Source organism: Hyla sarda, chromosome 4 (assembly GCF_029499605.1).
Source record: "Hyla sarda isolate aHylSar1 chromosome 4, aHylSar1.hap1, whole genome shotgun sequence".
Taxonomy (NCBI): Eukaryota; Metazoa; Chordata; class Amphibia; order Anura; family Hylidae; genus Hyla; species Hyla sarda.
In genome coordinates, this window is record NC_079192.1 from 55,340,866 (window position 1) to 55,356,539 (window position 15,674).

A 15,674-nucleotide genomic window follows, 5' to 3' on the forward strand; every position below is an offset into this window, starting at 1 on the left:
TAATAAGGCAAGCTGTAAAGACTATGGACACCTTTTTACATGGAAATATGCTTTTAGCTGTTACCCCGAGTATAGAAGTCATCCTACAGTTTGAGACCTGCTCCTAGTTTGAGTTTTCCCTTCTGAACGTGTCCCTCTTAGTAACACATGCAGGATGTGAGGCCTGGGCTGAATTCTATAGCTGAAGATTCAAGAAAAAGCTGAGAGTTCAGGTGGCCACACACTATAATTGATGGTATGCCTTATACCGAGGTACTGAGTTGCACTATACCCATAGTGCCAAAAATCAAAGGTAAACAGAATTAGGATTCAGACCTCATAGGGTGAACTGGGAATGTAAGATTGGAGATAAATAGCTGGTTGTACAAAATGAACTATGCTTTATTTAGATACAATATGACTGCCTATTATCTGAGCAGGGCCCTAACTACAGATATAGTACATACACTATAAAATAAAATGTGGTAAAATATAGTTGCATAAAATTATGACACATACACAGATAATGCCACCTAGTTTTGTGCCAATTTAAATGTCCAGTGTAACACGCATATATAGGTTTTCAAAGTCTTGTTAAATCTGTAAGTTGGAATACACAGTGTGAATCAAGTTGTGAGCGTATGGCACGGGTATTCACCCGGCCTAATAGAAGGAATTTACCTGCAAATCGGGTGAATGCTGCGATGTGAAGATGATATCGCTTCAGACTTGCCGTCTTCATGGAAGGTTGTGTCGGCATCTCACTGCAACCTTCCATGAAGGCGTCAAGTCCCAGCGAATCCTAAGGGTGCGTTCCCACAGGGCGTATACGCAGCGTATTCGACGCTGCGCAAAATTTACAGCAGCAGCGGGAAATACGCTGCGTATTCCTCGCTCACTATACACACAGGGCTTTCCGGCAGCAGCCCAATGTGTATAGTGAGTTTTGGAGGTGGAGCCGCGCGTCACAGTCACGCCGGCACACGGCCCCGCCTCTAAAACTCACTACACACATTGGGCTGCCGCCGGAAAGCCCTGTGTGTATAGTGAGCAAGGAATACGCAGCGTATTTCGCGCAGCGTCAAATACGCTGCGTATATGCCCTGTGGGAACGCCCCCTAATACTGTTTTATCCTTTGAATTCCATAGCTCTTGTGTTTCAGCACAGCTTCATTCCTAGACTGATTTTCTCCTACAGTCAATCTCTTCTGGTTTGTCCATGTCGTCTAGGTTTGCTTGACTAGGTTTTAAGTAATGGGGAAAAAAATAGTTTTCTAAAATAAAATATGGTTGGAAAAAAAAACTCTTCATGTCCATGTTAAAGAGTACCTGTCATGAAATTAACATAGCTAAACTACCTTCCAGTATGTTCCCTAACTACACCTAACACCCCCTCCTGCCCTTTAAAAAAAAAAAAAAAAAAAATTTCTCTCTTTAAAAAGCGCTATTTCTTACCTGTCTTCTTTCACATATAGTGTGAGCTGCCGGCTGAGGGCATGCCCCAGCAGGTGCTACATCACTGAAGCCTGCTGGTGGACTGCTTCTGCCCTCACTTAATCTCTGCTGTGCCGGGAGTGAATAGAGATGATTAGCCTATGGCACAGGAGGCTGCTCTGGGGTCTCCTCCTCCTTGTTTAGCACTGCATGTGCTTTACAGGGAAGAGTGTAGGAGAGAGAACCTGCGGTGCAAGCTGCACCTGTCTGACAGGCAGGGAGCTGCGCTGTGCTTCAGTTTCCCGGCTGCATTTACAGAGTTCGAACTCATGCCAGGCCAGCATGAGTCCAAACTCTATGGGAGACTTGTGGCTGGGACATGTAGGGAGACCCCTAGTGGTCATTTATTAGAAATAAATAAAAAAAAAGTGTAAGTATAAAGATCTTATAAGATCATATAAGATAATAAACATAATAAAAAATGTTTTGATGACAGGTACTCTTTAATGTTTGTAAAATAGAATGATCTTTTAGGAATTTTCTCTATGCTGGAGCAGTGAGGTTTGTTTTCTGTATCTTTTTCTTTCTCTTCATAGTAATGGCTTCCATGTTGAGTATCCAAACATAGGGGATATGTCCTGCAAACGTGTTACACTCTGTCATAATGTCACCAAAGACCTGAAGGTAGCCCCAGTGGTTACATACCCGAACGCCCAGGAGGTAAGTTGGATAAGTTTACTTATAGATATGATACAGAGCAGGGGATAACTATACTATGTTTGGACAGATCATAGCAACACATAATTAAACAGGCACGGTTATATTATATACTGTCATTTGTAACAACCTTTTTTTAAATGTAGGTGAGAACATCCGTATATTTGTAATATACATTGGTTAAAAAATTTTTTATTTTTGGATGAAAAAATGCACTATATTTCTTACCACTAAGGGGAGAGGGGTGTCAGGCCATAGAAGGGGCTAGATTACAGAGACTTTTATATTTAAAAAAAAAAAATGTATCAAACACTTGATTTACAATAATACCAAAATATAAACAGTTGCAATTTAAGGAAAGTCACCCTACAGAATTTATTAAAGGAGAGAGTAATCTGGTGGAATCGGCGTTTATGTAAGCAGCGATTTGCCATGGAAATAGGTATGGAATTCAAACTTCGAACAGCCCGGCAGTACTGGAGGAACTTGTCTATACATACAAATCATTGACTTACACTCCTTGTGCCAAGTTAGTTATATTGTCTCTTTTTTTGGCTCTTGACGTTTAATGGCAAAAATAACACAGCCTACAGCACTAACCTTTTAGTCAAAATGACTGACACTGGGACAGATCCCTTATGGATCCTATGGAGGGAAAACACAACACAAATGTGAACCGTCCTGAATTCATACCTGTTCTGCCGGGCCTAGCGGTATTTCTCGAATGCAGTAACAGTAAGTTTTTGTCTGTGAGCCGACATTGACTGGCTACTTCCATGTAACTTCATGGAGATCCACATGGGACCTTGGAATTGTGTTGAGCACTATGCTTGTGTTAATGGGGCATTCCAGTAAATTTTTATATTTTTTTCAGATCAACTGGCTCCAGAAAGTTAAACAGATTTGTAAATGATTTCTATTAAAAAAATCTCAATCCTACCAGTACTGCTGAAGTTGAGTTGTTCTCTTCTGTCTGACCACAGTGCTCTCTGCTGAAACATCTGTCTGTCTCAGGAACTGTCCGGAGCAGGATAGGTTTGCTATGGGGATTTGCTCCTACTCTGGACAGTTCCTGACATGGACAGAGGTGTCAGCAGAGAGCACTGTGGTCAGACAGAAAAGAACAACTCTACTTAAGCAGCTGATAAGTACTGGTAGGACTTAGATTTTTTTTATAGAAGTAATTTACAAATCTGTTTAACTTTCTGAAGCCAGTTGATATGACAAAAAAAAAAAATTTTTTAACTGGAATACCCCTTTTAAAGGAGATGTCTGGCACAGACTTGTTCTATTCCGTCCTACCCAGGCTGCAAAAAAAAGACAAAACAAACTTTCACTTACCTCCCTAGGTTCCCCCGGAGCTCCGCAACAGCTTATCGGTCGGCCGGGCTGTTTACTTCCTACTTCCTTTAGCCCGGTACGTCACACGGCGCTTCAGCCTATCACCGGCCGAGGCGGGACATCTGTTAAACAGAGATTTACATTAGGGCAGCTGCCTCCTATATGCATTAATAGGCTAAAATCTGACACTGAATTTGAGGTGCAATTCACATTTGAGCAAGGTTTTTAAAAGCCCATCCACATGTAGTAATAAAAACGTCTTGTGCAAAAATGAACATTTTCATTGTTATGAAAAAGCTGAAGATTTAGACTAAAAAGTCCTGATGTATGTTTAATATATCTGTAGACCTATCATCTGGATAATATAATGAAAATGTTTATATGTGACCCTATGTATGTATGAAATGGCATATGTGGGGGACATTTACCTCCTATAGACGCTGCAAGAAGGTCTAATATATGTAAAAGAGCCATCCTCTGCAGCAGCTCCTCATTTGTATGATGGACTATTATATATATAATACCATTTGTATGATTGACTAATACATATAAGTATAGTAAATGCAGCCGGTGTGAGTGATGACCAGCTCTGTACAGCAATGCAGGGTGTTCCTGCCATATGATTCGGGATCATTCAGAATCTAGCAAACCAATTTCTGAGCAATATGCAGATGCGTCCACTAGATGGCAGTGTTGGAGTGTGCTGGTGGGATGATTATACAAGAGCTGTGTAAATGCATATTTAGTCATACTGTAAATGCCTCTGCGCACTGTCTGAGACTATAGGAGCAATTTACATTGTACGCTCTTACATACTGCATTTAATGGGATGTCAGCGTGGATGTGCGGGGGGACTGTTTTTATACATCTTGTATTCCAATCTGTACTATATAAATTATAGCATTACTGTTTTCCATACATGTAACCGAATTCCAAAACTATAACCAGTAGTGTGACAACATAATAAAGCTCTGGAAAATGAATATAGAAACACTCAGGTGGTATGTGGCTGCAGGGCCTATCTTACTATTAAAGGGACATGACGATCAGCTGATCACCACAGATCTGACTTTTCTCACCCCCCCTAGTAGTCGGGGGTCATCACTGGGTTTAGCAGGATCTAAGTCAGATGAAATGTAGTATTACAGGATTGCCCTAAAATGCATGGATCCTACTGCGTGGGAGCTAGTTTTACAGACTGGCCTATAGACGTGCAGCCTGATATGGGGACCCTCGGGACAGTTCAAGGATTTTTTATCTACAAAGGCAAAGGTGCATTTTGGCAGCTAAAATAAGCTGGTCTGTATGCCACTGAGGCTACCCAGAAAGAGTGCAGATGTTGCTGAAGGGGGGGTTAAAGGTTAATCTTTCTTGTTGTCCTATACCAGTCAGAGATGTAGTCACAGTCCATGGGCTGCTACAGTGAAAGATTAGCTGCACAAGTGTCTTATAGGTCAGTGGTCTTCAACCTGCGGACCTCCAGATGTTGCAAAACTACAACTCCCAGCATGCCCGGACAGCCAACGGCTGTCCGGGCATGCTGGGAGTTGTAGTTTTGCAACATCTGGAGGTCCGCAGGTTGAAGACCACTGTTATAGGTGGTAATGGTTTCCCGTAAAGTGTCTGGCATGATCTGTGGGATGTCCTTGGTGTTCTGGTGCCGACAACAAGTCAAACACTGTAGTAGTACATCAAATCTGTTTTTAGTAGAGCTGTTTTATCCCCTGCATTTCTTCATTACAAGTCATTGGATTTATTTCTGTGAATGAAGGATTTCTGTTGAAGTATAAGGCTTGGTTTCCACACAGGTTTTTCCGGCCACTGCAGTTTTTGAGCCAAAGCCAGAAGTGTATTCAAAAGGAATGGAAATATAAAGGAAGGACTTCTCCTTCCTACTGGATCCAATTCTGACCGGCTCAAAAACTGCAGTGGAAGTACAGTGGTCCCTCAACATACAATGGTAATCCGTTCCAAATGGACCATCGTTTGTTAAAATCATCGTATGTTGAGGGATCCGTGCAATGTAAAGTATAGGACAGTGGTCTACAACCTGCGGACCTCCAGATGTTGCAAAACTACAACACCCAGCATGCCCAGACAGCCGTTGGCTGTCCGGGCATGCTGGGAGTTGTAGTTTTGCAACATCTGGAGGTCCACAGGTTGAAGACCACTGTTATAGGTGGTAATGGTTTCTCCTTAAAGTGTCTGACATGATCTGTGGGATGTCCTTGGTGTTCTGGTGCCGACAACAAGTCAAACACTGTAGTAGTACAAATGCGAGTGTTTATATGAACACGTCGTTATTCTTCTACGACAGTTTCTTTGAAAAAAACAGTATGGTTGGAGAAGGTTACCCTTCTGAAGTGAGGTAAAATATTGGGGTACCGGGCGCTCTCTGTGCTGCAGCCCACACTACACCACTAATCGCAAGTTCTCTTCCTCAAGGATATATACTACAACTAGGTGGTTCCCAGTGAAGACCGACATAGTCTCTTTTATTCACTCTCGAGCTGCAGTGCCCAAGTGCCAGGCGTGGAAGACCTTGTGAAATCTCATTAGATCTTTTGTGCAGCCGTTTGCTTTAATCAGCCGTCTGTGTGGTTTTTTTTATTAGTTAAAAAATAAGCAGTCGCCTATTTGTTGGCTGATCTCTGGTCCTTTTATACAGGAGCAATACCTTTTCTAAGAATCATCCTGTGTAATCGAGCTCTTACGGGCAGATATGTCTGACCTACTGAATTTTTCTGTTCAGGGGTGGATAAAAGTTGGTGGAGACTCGCATGCTACCACCTGAGCCCCAATGCTAGCCGATTAAAATACAAAAAAAATAAATAAAATTGTGTCCACCTGTAACCTTTTCTTAAACTTAATTAAAGGGGTACTCTGCCCCTAGACATCGTGATGTCACGGCCTCTGCCCCTAGCGGCCGTCACATCCCATAGAGGGCGGGTGTGATGTCACGAGGGGGGCGTGGCAGTGACATCAGCGCTGCATTGCTAGTCATCAGGCACGGAACGAAGTTTGCTCCGTGCACCGGATGACTGTGGTGTCGCAGCAGAGATTGCTGGGGGTCCCAAGCGGCGGGACCCCTGCAATCAGACCTCTCATCCCCTATCCTTTGGATAGGGGATAAGATGTCTAGGGGCGGAGTACCCCTCTAAGGAGTTAAATTCAAACAAAATAAAGAGGAGGAGAGGAAAAGGACAGCACATGGTAGAACACCAGAGAGGAGACCAGCATCGGTCAGAGGAGAAGAAAGGCCAAACCCCAAAAACTATGAGGAGTCCAACTTTTTTTTTTTAACAGCCTGCAATTCACATCACAGCCACTAGGTGAGCACACAGTGAGTCAAAGGACCCAAACTAACGGGAAGGTATGGCACTGTGTAACTGGATGGTTTCACACCAAGCATTCTTCCAAAAAAGACAAGAAAAACACCATGGGCAACACACAGCGTTTTATGCAGTAGGCTCTGGCTATCTGGCTATGAACTTTTTTCACCCAGTATGAGGCTTTTTTATTTATTTATTTTTTCTTCTTTTTAATGGACCATTTATCAATTTAAAAAAAAATGCATAGAAAGTGTGATATATGCTCTTTTTGAGTTTGGTTTCATGCAGGTGCATATAAAGGAGTTATTCAGGATTAGAAATAAATAAAATAAAGCTGTTTTTCTTCTATAAACAGCACCACTCCTGTCCTAAGTCCTCAGGTTGTGTGTGGTATTGCAGTTTGGTTCCACTGACGTGAATAGAGACAAGTTGTAATACCACACAGCCTGAGGACAAATGTGGTGCGGTTTTTGGAAGAAATCTCCTGTTTTTCTAATCCTGGATAACACCTTTACATCAGTGTTACCTGCATTAACTTGTCAGTATAGACAGGTAGTGCAAGTGACACTGATGACGACAATATTTACCTGGTCCCTTTCCGTACTTGTACTTTCGCAATCTTTCACTATATCTTCTGTTCTGTGGCCGCCTTGGAGCATGGGCGGGGCTTAGAGATGTCACCATTGTTTTGCTAGCAGTGGGACAAAGCAGAGAACAGCTGGGTTGAAAACATTTTGTACAGTCTGAACTAGGGATCGACCGATTATCTGTATGGCCGATATTGTTGGCCGATAATCACGATTTTGGGCATTATCGGTAATTACCTTGCCGATAATGCCCCGCACCGCCACCGCCCCCCCCCCCCCCCTGCCACACCGCGACCGCCCTCCCCGACCCACCGTAGTGCTGGGCGGTATACCGGTCGGGCCCCTCCCCCACCCTCCGAGTCAATAAAAAAATTAAACTTACCCGTAATGGGGGTGGTCCGGGCCATCCATCCTACCTTCCTGTAGTGTCCGGCGGCATTTCGGGTGGAGGGCGAACCGGTCCGGGCTGTCCTTCTTATCCGGGGGTCATTTTCTCCACTCCGGGCAGGCTCCGGCCTAGTACGCTGCATAGACGCCGTGACGTCAGGTGCGTCGCTGCGCAGAGGCGTCTATGCTGCGTTACTAGGTCGGAGCCTGCCCGGAGTGGAGAAGATGACCCCCGGAGAAGGACAGCCCGGACCGGTTCACCCTCCACCCGGAATGCCACCGGACACTACAGGAAGGAAGGAAGGATGGATGGCCCGGACCACCCTGACAGGTAGGGGAGAGAAGCGGGTGGTGGCGGCGGCGGCCTATGGCACCGCAAAAGCCACTGCAGTGCATTGATTTAAAGCACCCGCTTTAAATCAATGTTCTGCAGTGGTGTCGAGGCGGGATAAATAGCCGATAACTTATACCGGAATATCGGTATAAGTTATCGGCTATCGGCCCTAACCTCCACCGATTATCGGTATCGGCCTTAAAAAACCGATATCGGTCGATCCCTAGTCTGAACCTAAGTTTTATAAGGTCACTGTGTCAAACCACTTTCCTCAATGGTAATTAGGTAAGTAGGTAATTTCACCCCTCTTAGGTAGGTGCCCCCAGTAAATGGGCTGTCTACAACCCCACCCGCCAACAAAAAATATAGTAATTTCACCCAGTAGATAGGGAATCCTTGACATGCCCCGCCTCCTCTGAGCTAGGTAGATAATTCTCCTCCAATATGGTAGATGCCCCCAATAGGTGGATAGGGGACAAAAGAGTTTTGATAAATTTGGATGAATATGTTAAGTCTTAAAGAGTTTACACAAGATCAGAATGCTATTGAAATGTGCTGGGAAAGGGGTTGTGACTGTAACGGGCTTATTCATCTGAAGGAATTTCTGCAAACTACATTAACGTGTATGGGACTTTACATCAAATCTGTTTTTAGTAGAGCGGTTTTATCCCCTGCATTTCTTCATTACAAGTCATTGGATTTATTTCTGTGAATGAAGGATTTCTGTTGAAGTATAAGGCTTGGTTTCCACACAGGTTTTTCCGGCCACTGCAGTTTTTGAGCCAAAGCCAGAAGTGTATTCAAAAGGAATGGAAATATAAAGGAAGGACTTATAATTCTCCTTCCTACTGGATCCAATTCTGACTTCGGCTCAAAAACTGCAGTGGAAGTACAGTGGTCCCTCAACATACGATGGTAATCCGTTCCAAATGGACCATCGTTTGTTGAAACCATCGTATGTTGAGGGATCCGTGCAATGTAAAGTATAGGACAGTGGTCTACAACCTGCGGACCTCCAGATGTTGCAAAACTACAACACCCAGCATGCCCGGACAGCCGTTGGCTGTCCGGGCATGCTGGGTGTTGTAGTTTTGCAACATCTGGAGGTCTGCAGGTTGTAGACCACTGTTAGAGAAAGTTGTACTAACCTGTCCCCGTTGCTCCGGACCGTCACCGCTGCCCGGGATGTCGCCCTCCATCGCTGTCACCGCGTCCCCTGGGTGTCCCTGACACTCCGGCAAGGCCTCTGCCTCCCCGGCAACTGCGCTCTCCATCGCCACCATCACGTCGCTACGCACACTGCTCCTATTGGATGATGGGACGGTGTGCGCAGCCACGTGATGACGTCGATGGAGAGCGCCGACGATGCAGAGGATCCCGAAGAGGATGCTCTGGAGCCCCGAGGACAGGTGAGTGACCATCACCGGAGCTCACGGGGCACTGTAAATGGCTATCCGGTGGCAGCTGAAGCAGTCTGCGCTGCCGGATAGCCGTTTATGCGATGGCCCCGACATACAAAAGCATCGTATGTTGATGCTGCCTTCAACATGCAATGGCCTCAGAGGCCATCGCATGTTGAAATTATCGTATGTCGGAGCCATCGTAGGTCGGGGGGGGGGGGGGGGGTCACTGTATTTAAAAAATAAAATAAAAAAAAGCCAGAAAAAAAAACCTGTGGAAACTTGGCCTAATACACATTGGTCCTGATTTACAAAGAGTGGAGTGTAGTTTTCTTTGTGGGTTTTCTTTTTCCCCAACAGGTATTTTTCCATGGTAAATGAAGCATTATGCAGTGGCCATTCACATCAATGTCTGTGAGTGTGACAGGTCCTCTAAAGCCAGAGACACTCTTTGCCTCTGCTTCCCAAATTGGACTATATGAGGGCCTTGAAGAGAGGATCTTCTCCCTCTGAATTTCCTAATTGCTTCTATGAAAATGGGTTTTCTTTAGTGGAAATACCCTTTTGAAAAGGTTGTCTGAAGCAGAGAACCATTGTCTCCAGGCTCGTGCATGGTGACTTGTTCATTCATTTAGCATTGGATTTATGTGACCTCGTGCAGCATCTCTGGCTTAAGACTGGAGAGAAGCAGGGCCTGAGGGGGATTCAGAGAACCCCCGTGTCATATGACGCCCTCTCAGGTTCCATACCAGGAATTACACACTGCATCTATTTGTAGTATTCCTTATATTTGGACACATTTGGACTAGTTTTAGGATTATTTAAAATAGGGATCGACCGATTATCGGTATGGCCGATATTATCGGCCGATAATCACGATTTTGGGCATTTACCTTGCCGATAATCCGTTAATGCACCGCGACCGGGCCCGGACCACCCTGACAGGTAGGGGGAGAGAAGCGGGTGGTGGTGGCGGTGGCGGCCTATGGCCCCGCAAAAGCCACTGCAGTGCATTGATTTAAAGCGCCCGCTTTAAATCAATGATCTGCAGCAGTGTCGCGGGGGGATAAATAGCCGATAACTTATACCGGAATATCGGTATAAATTAGCGGCTATCGGCCCTAACCTCCACCGATTATCGGTATCGGCCCTAAAAAACCCATATCGGTCGATCCCGAATTTAAAATATATAATATATATATATATATATATATATATATATATATATATATATATTTTTTTTTTTTCTTCAGATTTCCTTATTAAAAGGAACCAGCTCAGTGACTGATTCACCTCCAAATCATTGTAGGTTATTCTTTGTGAACACTGAGGGACGCCCCCCTTCTTGCGCTGCTTCTCGTGCAGCATTCGATGGCTCTAGTATACTGGTTAATGATGAGTTCATCCGACCAGCCTTGCCAAGCTCAGCAATGACCACTCAGTGCTGATAAATGGTACCGATTTCCGACGTCCGCTGCCTGATGTATGGATCATATTAGCACCGCTGCTGAGTTTTCTTTATTCCTTGCTGGACACTGACACAATCCGTCTGCACTAGGGGAGCCATGGGGATGTAGATGAAGGGAGAGTGATGGGCTAAGTCTGTCTGGGTCAAAAGAAATTGGAAAAACTTAAGTCGGCAGTGACTGAACCTTATCTCCCCATTCATCAATGAGAAAGTGCTTGTTGACACTTCTAATATTAATGCATGGTATCAGTAGGAGCGGAATGCAGTGGTCCACACTGCGGCAGGCATACATATTAAACAGTGGATTCACAACTTTCCTGCAAAATCTACATCTCTGAGGCTATGTTCACATGTCAGAATTTCCATACGGAATTCCTCCACTCAATGTGAACCCAGCCACATTGCATTTATGTGAATTCAAATAGAGAAGAAAAAAACAGACCTGGTCGCACATCTACAACTTCCACAGTGATCTAAGGCTTCTCGGCAAAATTTATTAAACTAACTGGTTGTAAGTGTACCTGATGATCATGAAGTGAAAGCCAGCTAGCCACGTCACTGTCACCTGTACGTGGCGGGTCCCTAACATACCTAGCATAACCAGTGCTGCACTAAGCGGCAACCACCACCACAGGGGGAACGTCCCACTGGCAGAACAGTCCCAATGCCGTCCGACCAGATCCTGGGTCGTGCCACCCCACAGACATGGTGCCGCAGCAGCAATGGCTGCCGCACAGCACCAGTGTGAACAGTTGACAAAACACACCTACCATATGCTCCCTGGGCATACAGGGTCACGTGGGCTTGCACTGCTCCACTCTTAAAGGTATAACACATAAAAATAACAGATAACCTAATACTTATTAAATAAATTAACCATGTGATAAAGTGCTTGATCATAACTACATTCAATCTTTTAGTGGGCCCAACACCTGTGCCACAGGTCTGCCTGAGGAAGTCCGAAACCACAGGACAGCCTTTGGTGCTGGGACACCACAACTGCACTCACCCAGGATGCATTTAAAAATACTCTTCATATTCAACCATGAGGACAATGAAGGACTGCATGGCAGGCATGTTCCACATACTGGCTACAGCTGTTTCACACTTGTGTTTTTCTTCTGACCCAAGAATGGAAGAACAAGTGTGAAACAGCTGTAGCCAGTCTGAAGAATATGTCTGACATGCAGTTCTCCCTTGTCCTGATGGCTGAATATAAACTATTTTTAAACGCTTCTCAGGTGAGTGCCATTATTTGTATCTTTTAACATATATTCTATGGAATAGCTTCTTAGAGGCCAATCAGTACTGTTAGCAATTGTAGTGTGTAAGGTAACGTTATTCTGGAACTTGTAGTGCCTACTCTTCACATCTCTTGAGTGTTATGAATAAAATAAGGTAGGGGACTATTGAACTAGAAGTTTCAGCATATTGTTGTCTCTGCCTGCTGTCACCTGCAGGTCATAGCAGCGGGATCCCGTGGATCAGCATCTGGCATGGGAGAGGGTTACAGTGAGTTTTTTCCATATCCTTTAACCCATTTTCTTATAAAAATCACTCTCTGTGTAACAAGGCATGTATCAACGTAGCTTCCCCTTTCCCATCTGCACTTCTCTGGTATCTTCCCTACAGCCCCCGTAGGCAGGGGAAGCCCGAATGGTTTTCTCTGTAGCGGGGGAGGACGTATAGCATGAAATTGCAGGGAGGGGGGGGTGGGGGGTGTTGGTCCCTCCGCCTCCACCCGGACAGCACACCTAAAGAATGAAAAATCAATACACCCTTAATGAGCTGTATCTTTCCCCTGCCGCTGCAACTGATGTGGGCAGTGTAATACAGGCACTTGGACAGCAGGGGGCCCGTGTAGTCTTAGTCCAGCAGACTGACTGACTAATTCTTCATTCCTAAGAAAAAACACTTTCCAAGTCCGCGTGGATCACATTAATATGCAGATTTACAAAAAAAAGCTTTTAAATGTTATGAATATTGCCAAATTCTGCCTTAGGCTGGGCTCACATCATGTTTTTGCCATACTGTTTTTCTAAAGAAAACCGTATGGCAAAAAACGGATGGAACAGTATGGGAAAAAGTAAACCTTATGCGTTTTTAAACTGTATATTGTTTTTAAAATTGCATACAGTTCCGTACGTTTTTAATAAAAAAAAAAACATATGTTTTTGAAAATGTTAAAATAAATTAATTTAAAAAAATGTTAAAACTTTAGGATGCAAATGCGCTTGTGCAAAGTAAAAACCACATACGGTTTTCCCATATGGGACAAAAATAAATAAAAAAAATAATAATAATTTATGCGGTTGCTGTATGTTTTTTTTTTTTTTTTAAACCGGAGACAAAACCGTGGTCAAACACTGTTTTGAGTATATGGGAAAAAAACGTATTGCAAGCAAACCGGATGCAAATGGTTTTCAATAATTTGTCTAGTATACGGTTTTCACTACGATTCCATGCGTTTTCAATAATAAAAACGTATACGGGAACTGTACTTGAAAAACGTGGTGTGAACCCAGCATTAGCAACGTTACACTGGGACATACGTGAAGTCAGAATAGTAGAGTTTTTTGGGGGGGTAGAGTTCTCCCTAAGGTTAGTGGCAGGTTACTGAGCAAAACTGATGGTTCATCGTTTTGCATTATCGCCAATATACAGAAGATATCTGTAAGGCAGTGTTTCCCAACCAGGGAGCCTCCAGCTGTTGCAAAACTACAACAGCCAACGGCTGTCTGGGCATGCTGGGAGTTGTAGTTTTGCAACAGCTGGAGGCTCCTTGGTTGGGAAACACTACTACGGATGAGTGGCTTTCATATTTTCAGCGGCAATTATACCTAACCTGATTCCTTAGGGACAAATGTGCACATTATTGGAATCTAAGGCTATATAAGAGCCAATGGTTATTTTGTGATATACGTCAGTAAGCCATGAGAAGGACATTGTCACTTAAACTATAGTGCACCCAGTGTTTTCCGAACAGTGTGCCTCCTGCTGTTGCAAAACTACAACTCCCAGCATGCCTGGACAGCCTTTGGCTGTCCAGGCATGCTGGGAGCTGTAGTTTTGCATTAGCTGGAGTCACACTGTTTGGAAAGCACTGGTGTACCCTCTTATGACCCATACTGCATTCAGTTTATCAAACTTAGTCTAAGGCCATGTTCAAGTGGCGTAATTTGTGCTGACTGTCCGCACTGAAAACACGTGCAGACATTCCACACATTTGCAGAATCCGGCTAGGACCGCTTGGAAATGCACTCGTAGATGTGCAGCACATTTCTGAGCGGGTCTATACAATAATTTTTTTTTTATTTTTTTTTTATTTTTTTTGCGGCTGCCAGAATCGGAATTTCCGTGGCAGAAACATTTGCTGTGGAAATGTCACCGTGTGCACAGTGCAGCAGAATCCTATTGAAATCAATGGGACTTTGCTGCAGCAGAATGTCCGTACAGAATTTTTTTTTGCAGAATTTCTGCTGTGTAAACATAGCCTTAAACTGTAGGGTTTTCCAAACAGTGTACCTTCAGCTGTTGCAAAAAGACACCCTATACTGCATTTAATGGACCGAACAGCTTAAGTGACTATATTTGGTCCATTTTAAGACGTGTATTGTTTTGTGCTCGACTGCAGGGCTATGCTGTGATATACATCTGCATACCATTAGCTCATAGCAGAAATTCTGTGAATTTTCCATTGTATCAGGCAGGTGGATGATAGCTTAATAAAGCCCATTGCTATGAAATCTGACCTACCATGTTTTTTTTATTTTTTATTTTTTTAAAATCAAATCTGCATGTTTAAAAAAAAAATCAGATAAAAAACATAAAAACATTTTGGTATGGATTCCTAAAGCCACTGGAAATAGTAGTTGCATACTATGTATACACACTTGCCACCTGTGCTGAGGCTTTTTTGGCATTCACTTTTTGCTGTAGCCTTCACTTTTTAATTCATAAGGCTGGGTTTTTCGACCGGAATTCCACTTAGGAATTTTGGTTGGAAATTCCACCCCATAAAGTTTAACATGCAGGTAAATTATTATTTATTATTATTATTATTATTATTATTATTATTATTATTTTTTATTTTTTTTTTGTAACTATTTCACACTGCGTAATTTTCTGGTCGGAATTTTCTGGACAGAAAATTTCGATTGAATAGTTCCACCAGAACATTGAACCTGCTCACCCACTTGTCAATAGGATCAGTAATGTCCATGTGTTCCTAGCGCCGACTGATTCAGTTGGCCCTGCCCACACGCAGAATGTCCGGACGGATTTAGTCTGTCTAGAGATTCTGTAGTGTGAAAGTGTGAGGCTCTATTCACACGGCAGAATTTCCGCACCATTTCTGCTTCCGCATTCATTTGGGTGGTTTCTGGCTTATGTGGATATTGTGCGGAATCCAAATGCAGAAATTCAGAAGTGTGAATTGGAGTGCGGAATCCCATATAAGGGTACGTTCACACGTGCAGATTTTCGCAGCGTATTTCGCTGCAGATCCGCCGCTGAAGGTCCTCCTATATGCTGCCTTTATATGTGCCTGCTCGGAGCGGCAATATGCCACTCTGAGCAGACACACTGCGATGTGCGAGTCGCCGTGCATGCGCGTTGTACTCGCACACATCGTGGCCGCTCCCCCTGCTCAATGAGCTAGGCCAAGAGCTGCCGCGATGTGCGAGTATACAGCGC

General features: G+C 43.9%; 1 protein-coding gene across 2 annotated transcripts in view; it reads left to right on the forward strand.

Moving 5' to 3' along the window:
• PEBP4 (phosphatidylethanolamine binding protein 4) overlaps positions 1-15,674 on the forward strand; it is a 106,841-nt gene that overhangs the window by 23,790 nt on the left and 67,377 nt on the right. For both annotated transcript variants that reach the window (XM_056571044.1, XM_056571043.1), the window contains exon 3: positions 2,010-2,133. In XM_056571044.1, the coding sequence (XP_056427019.1) occupies positions 2,010-2,133 (124 nt within the window). The remainder of the gene's footprint in view (positions 1-2,009; positions 2,134-15,674) is intronic.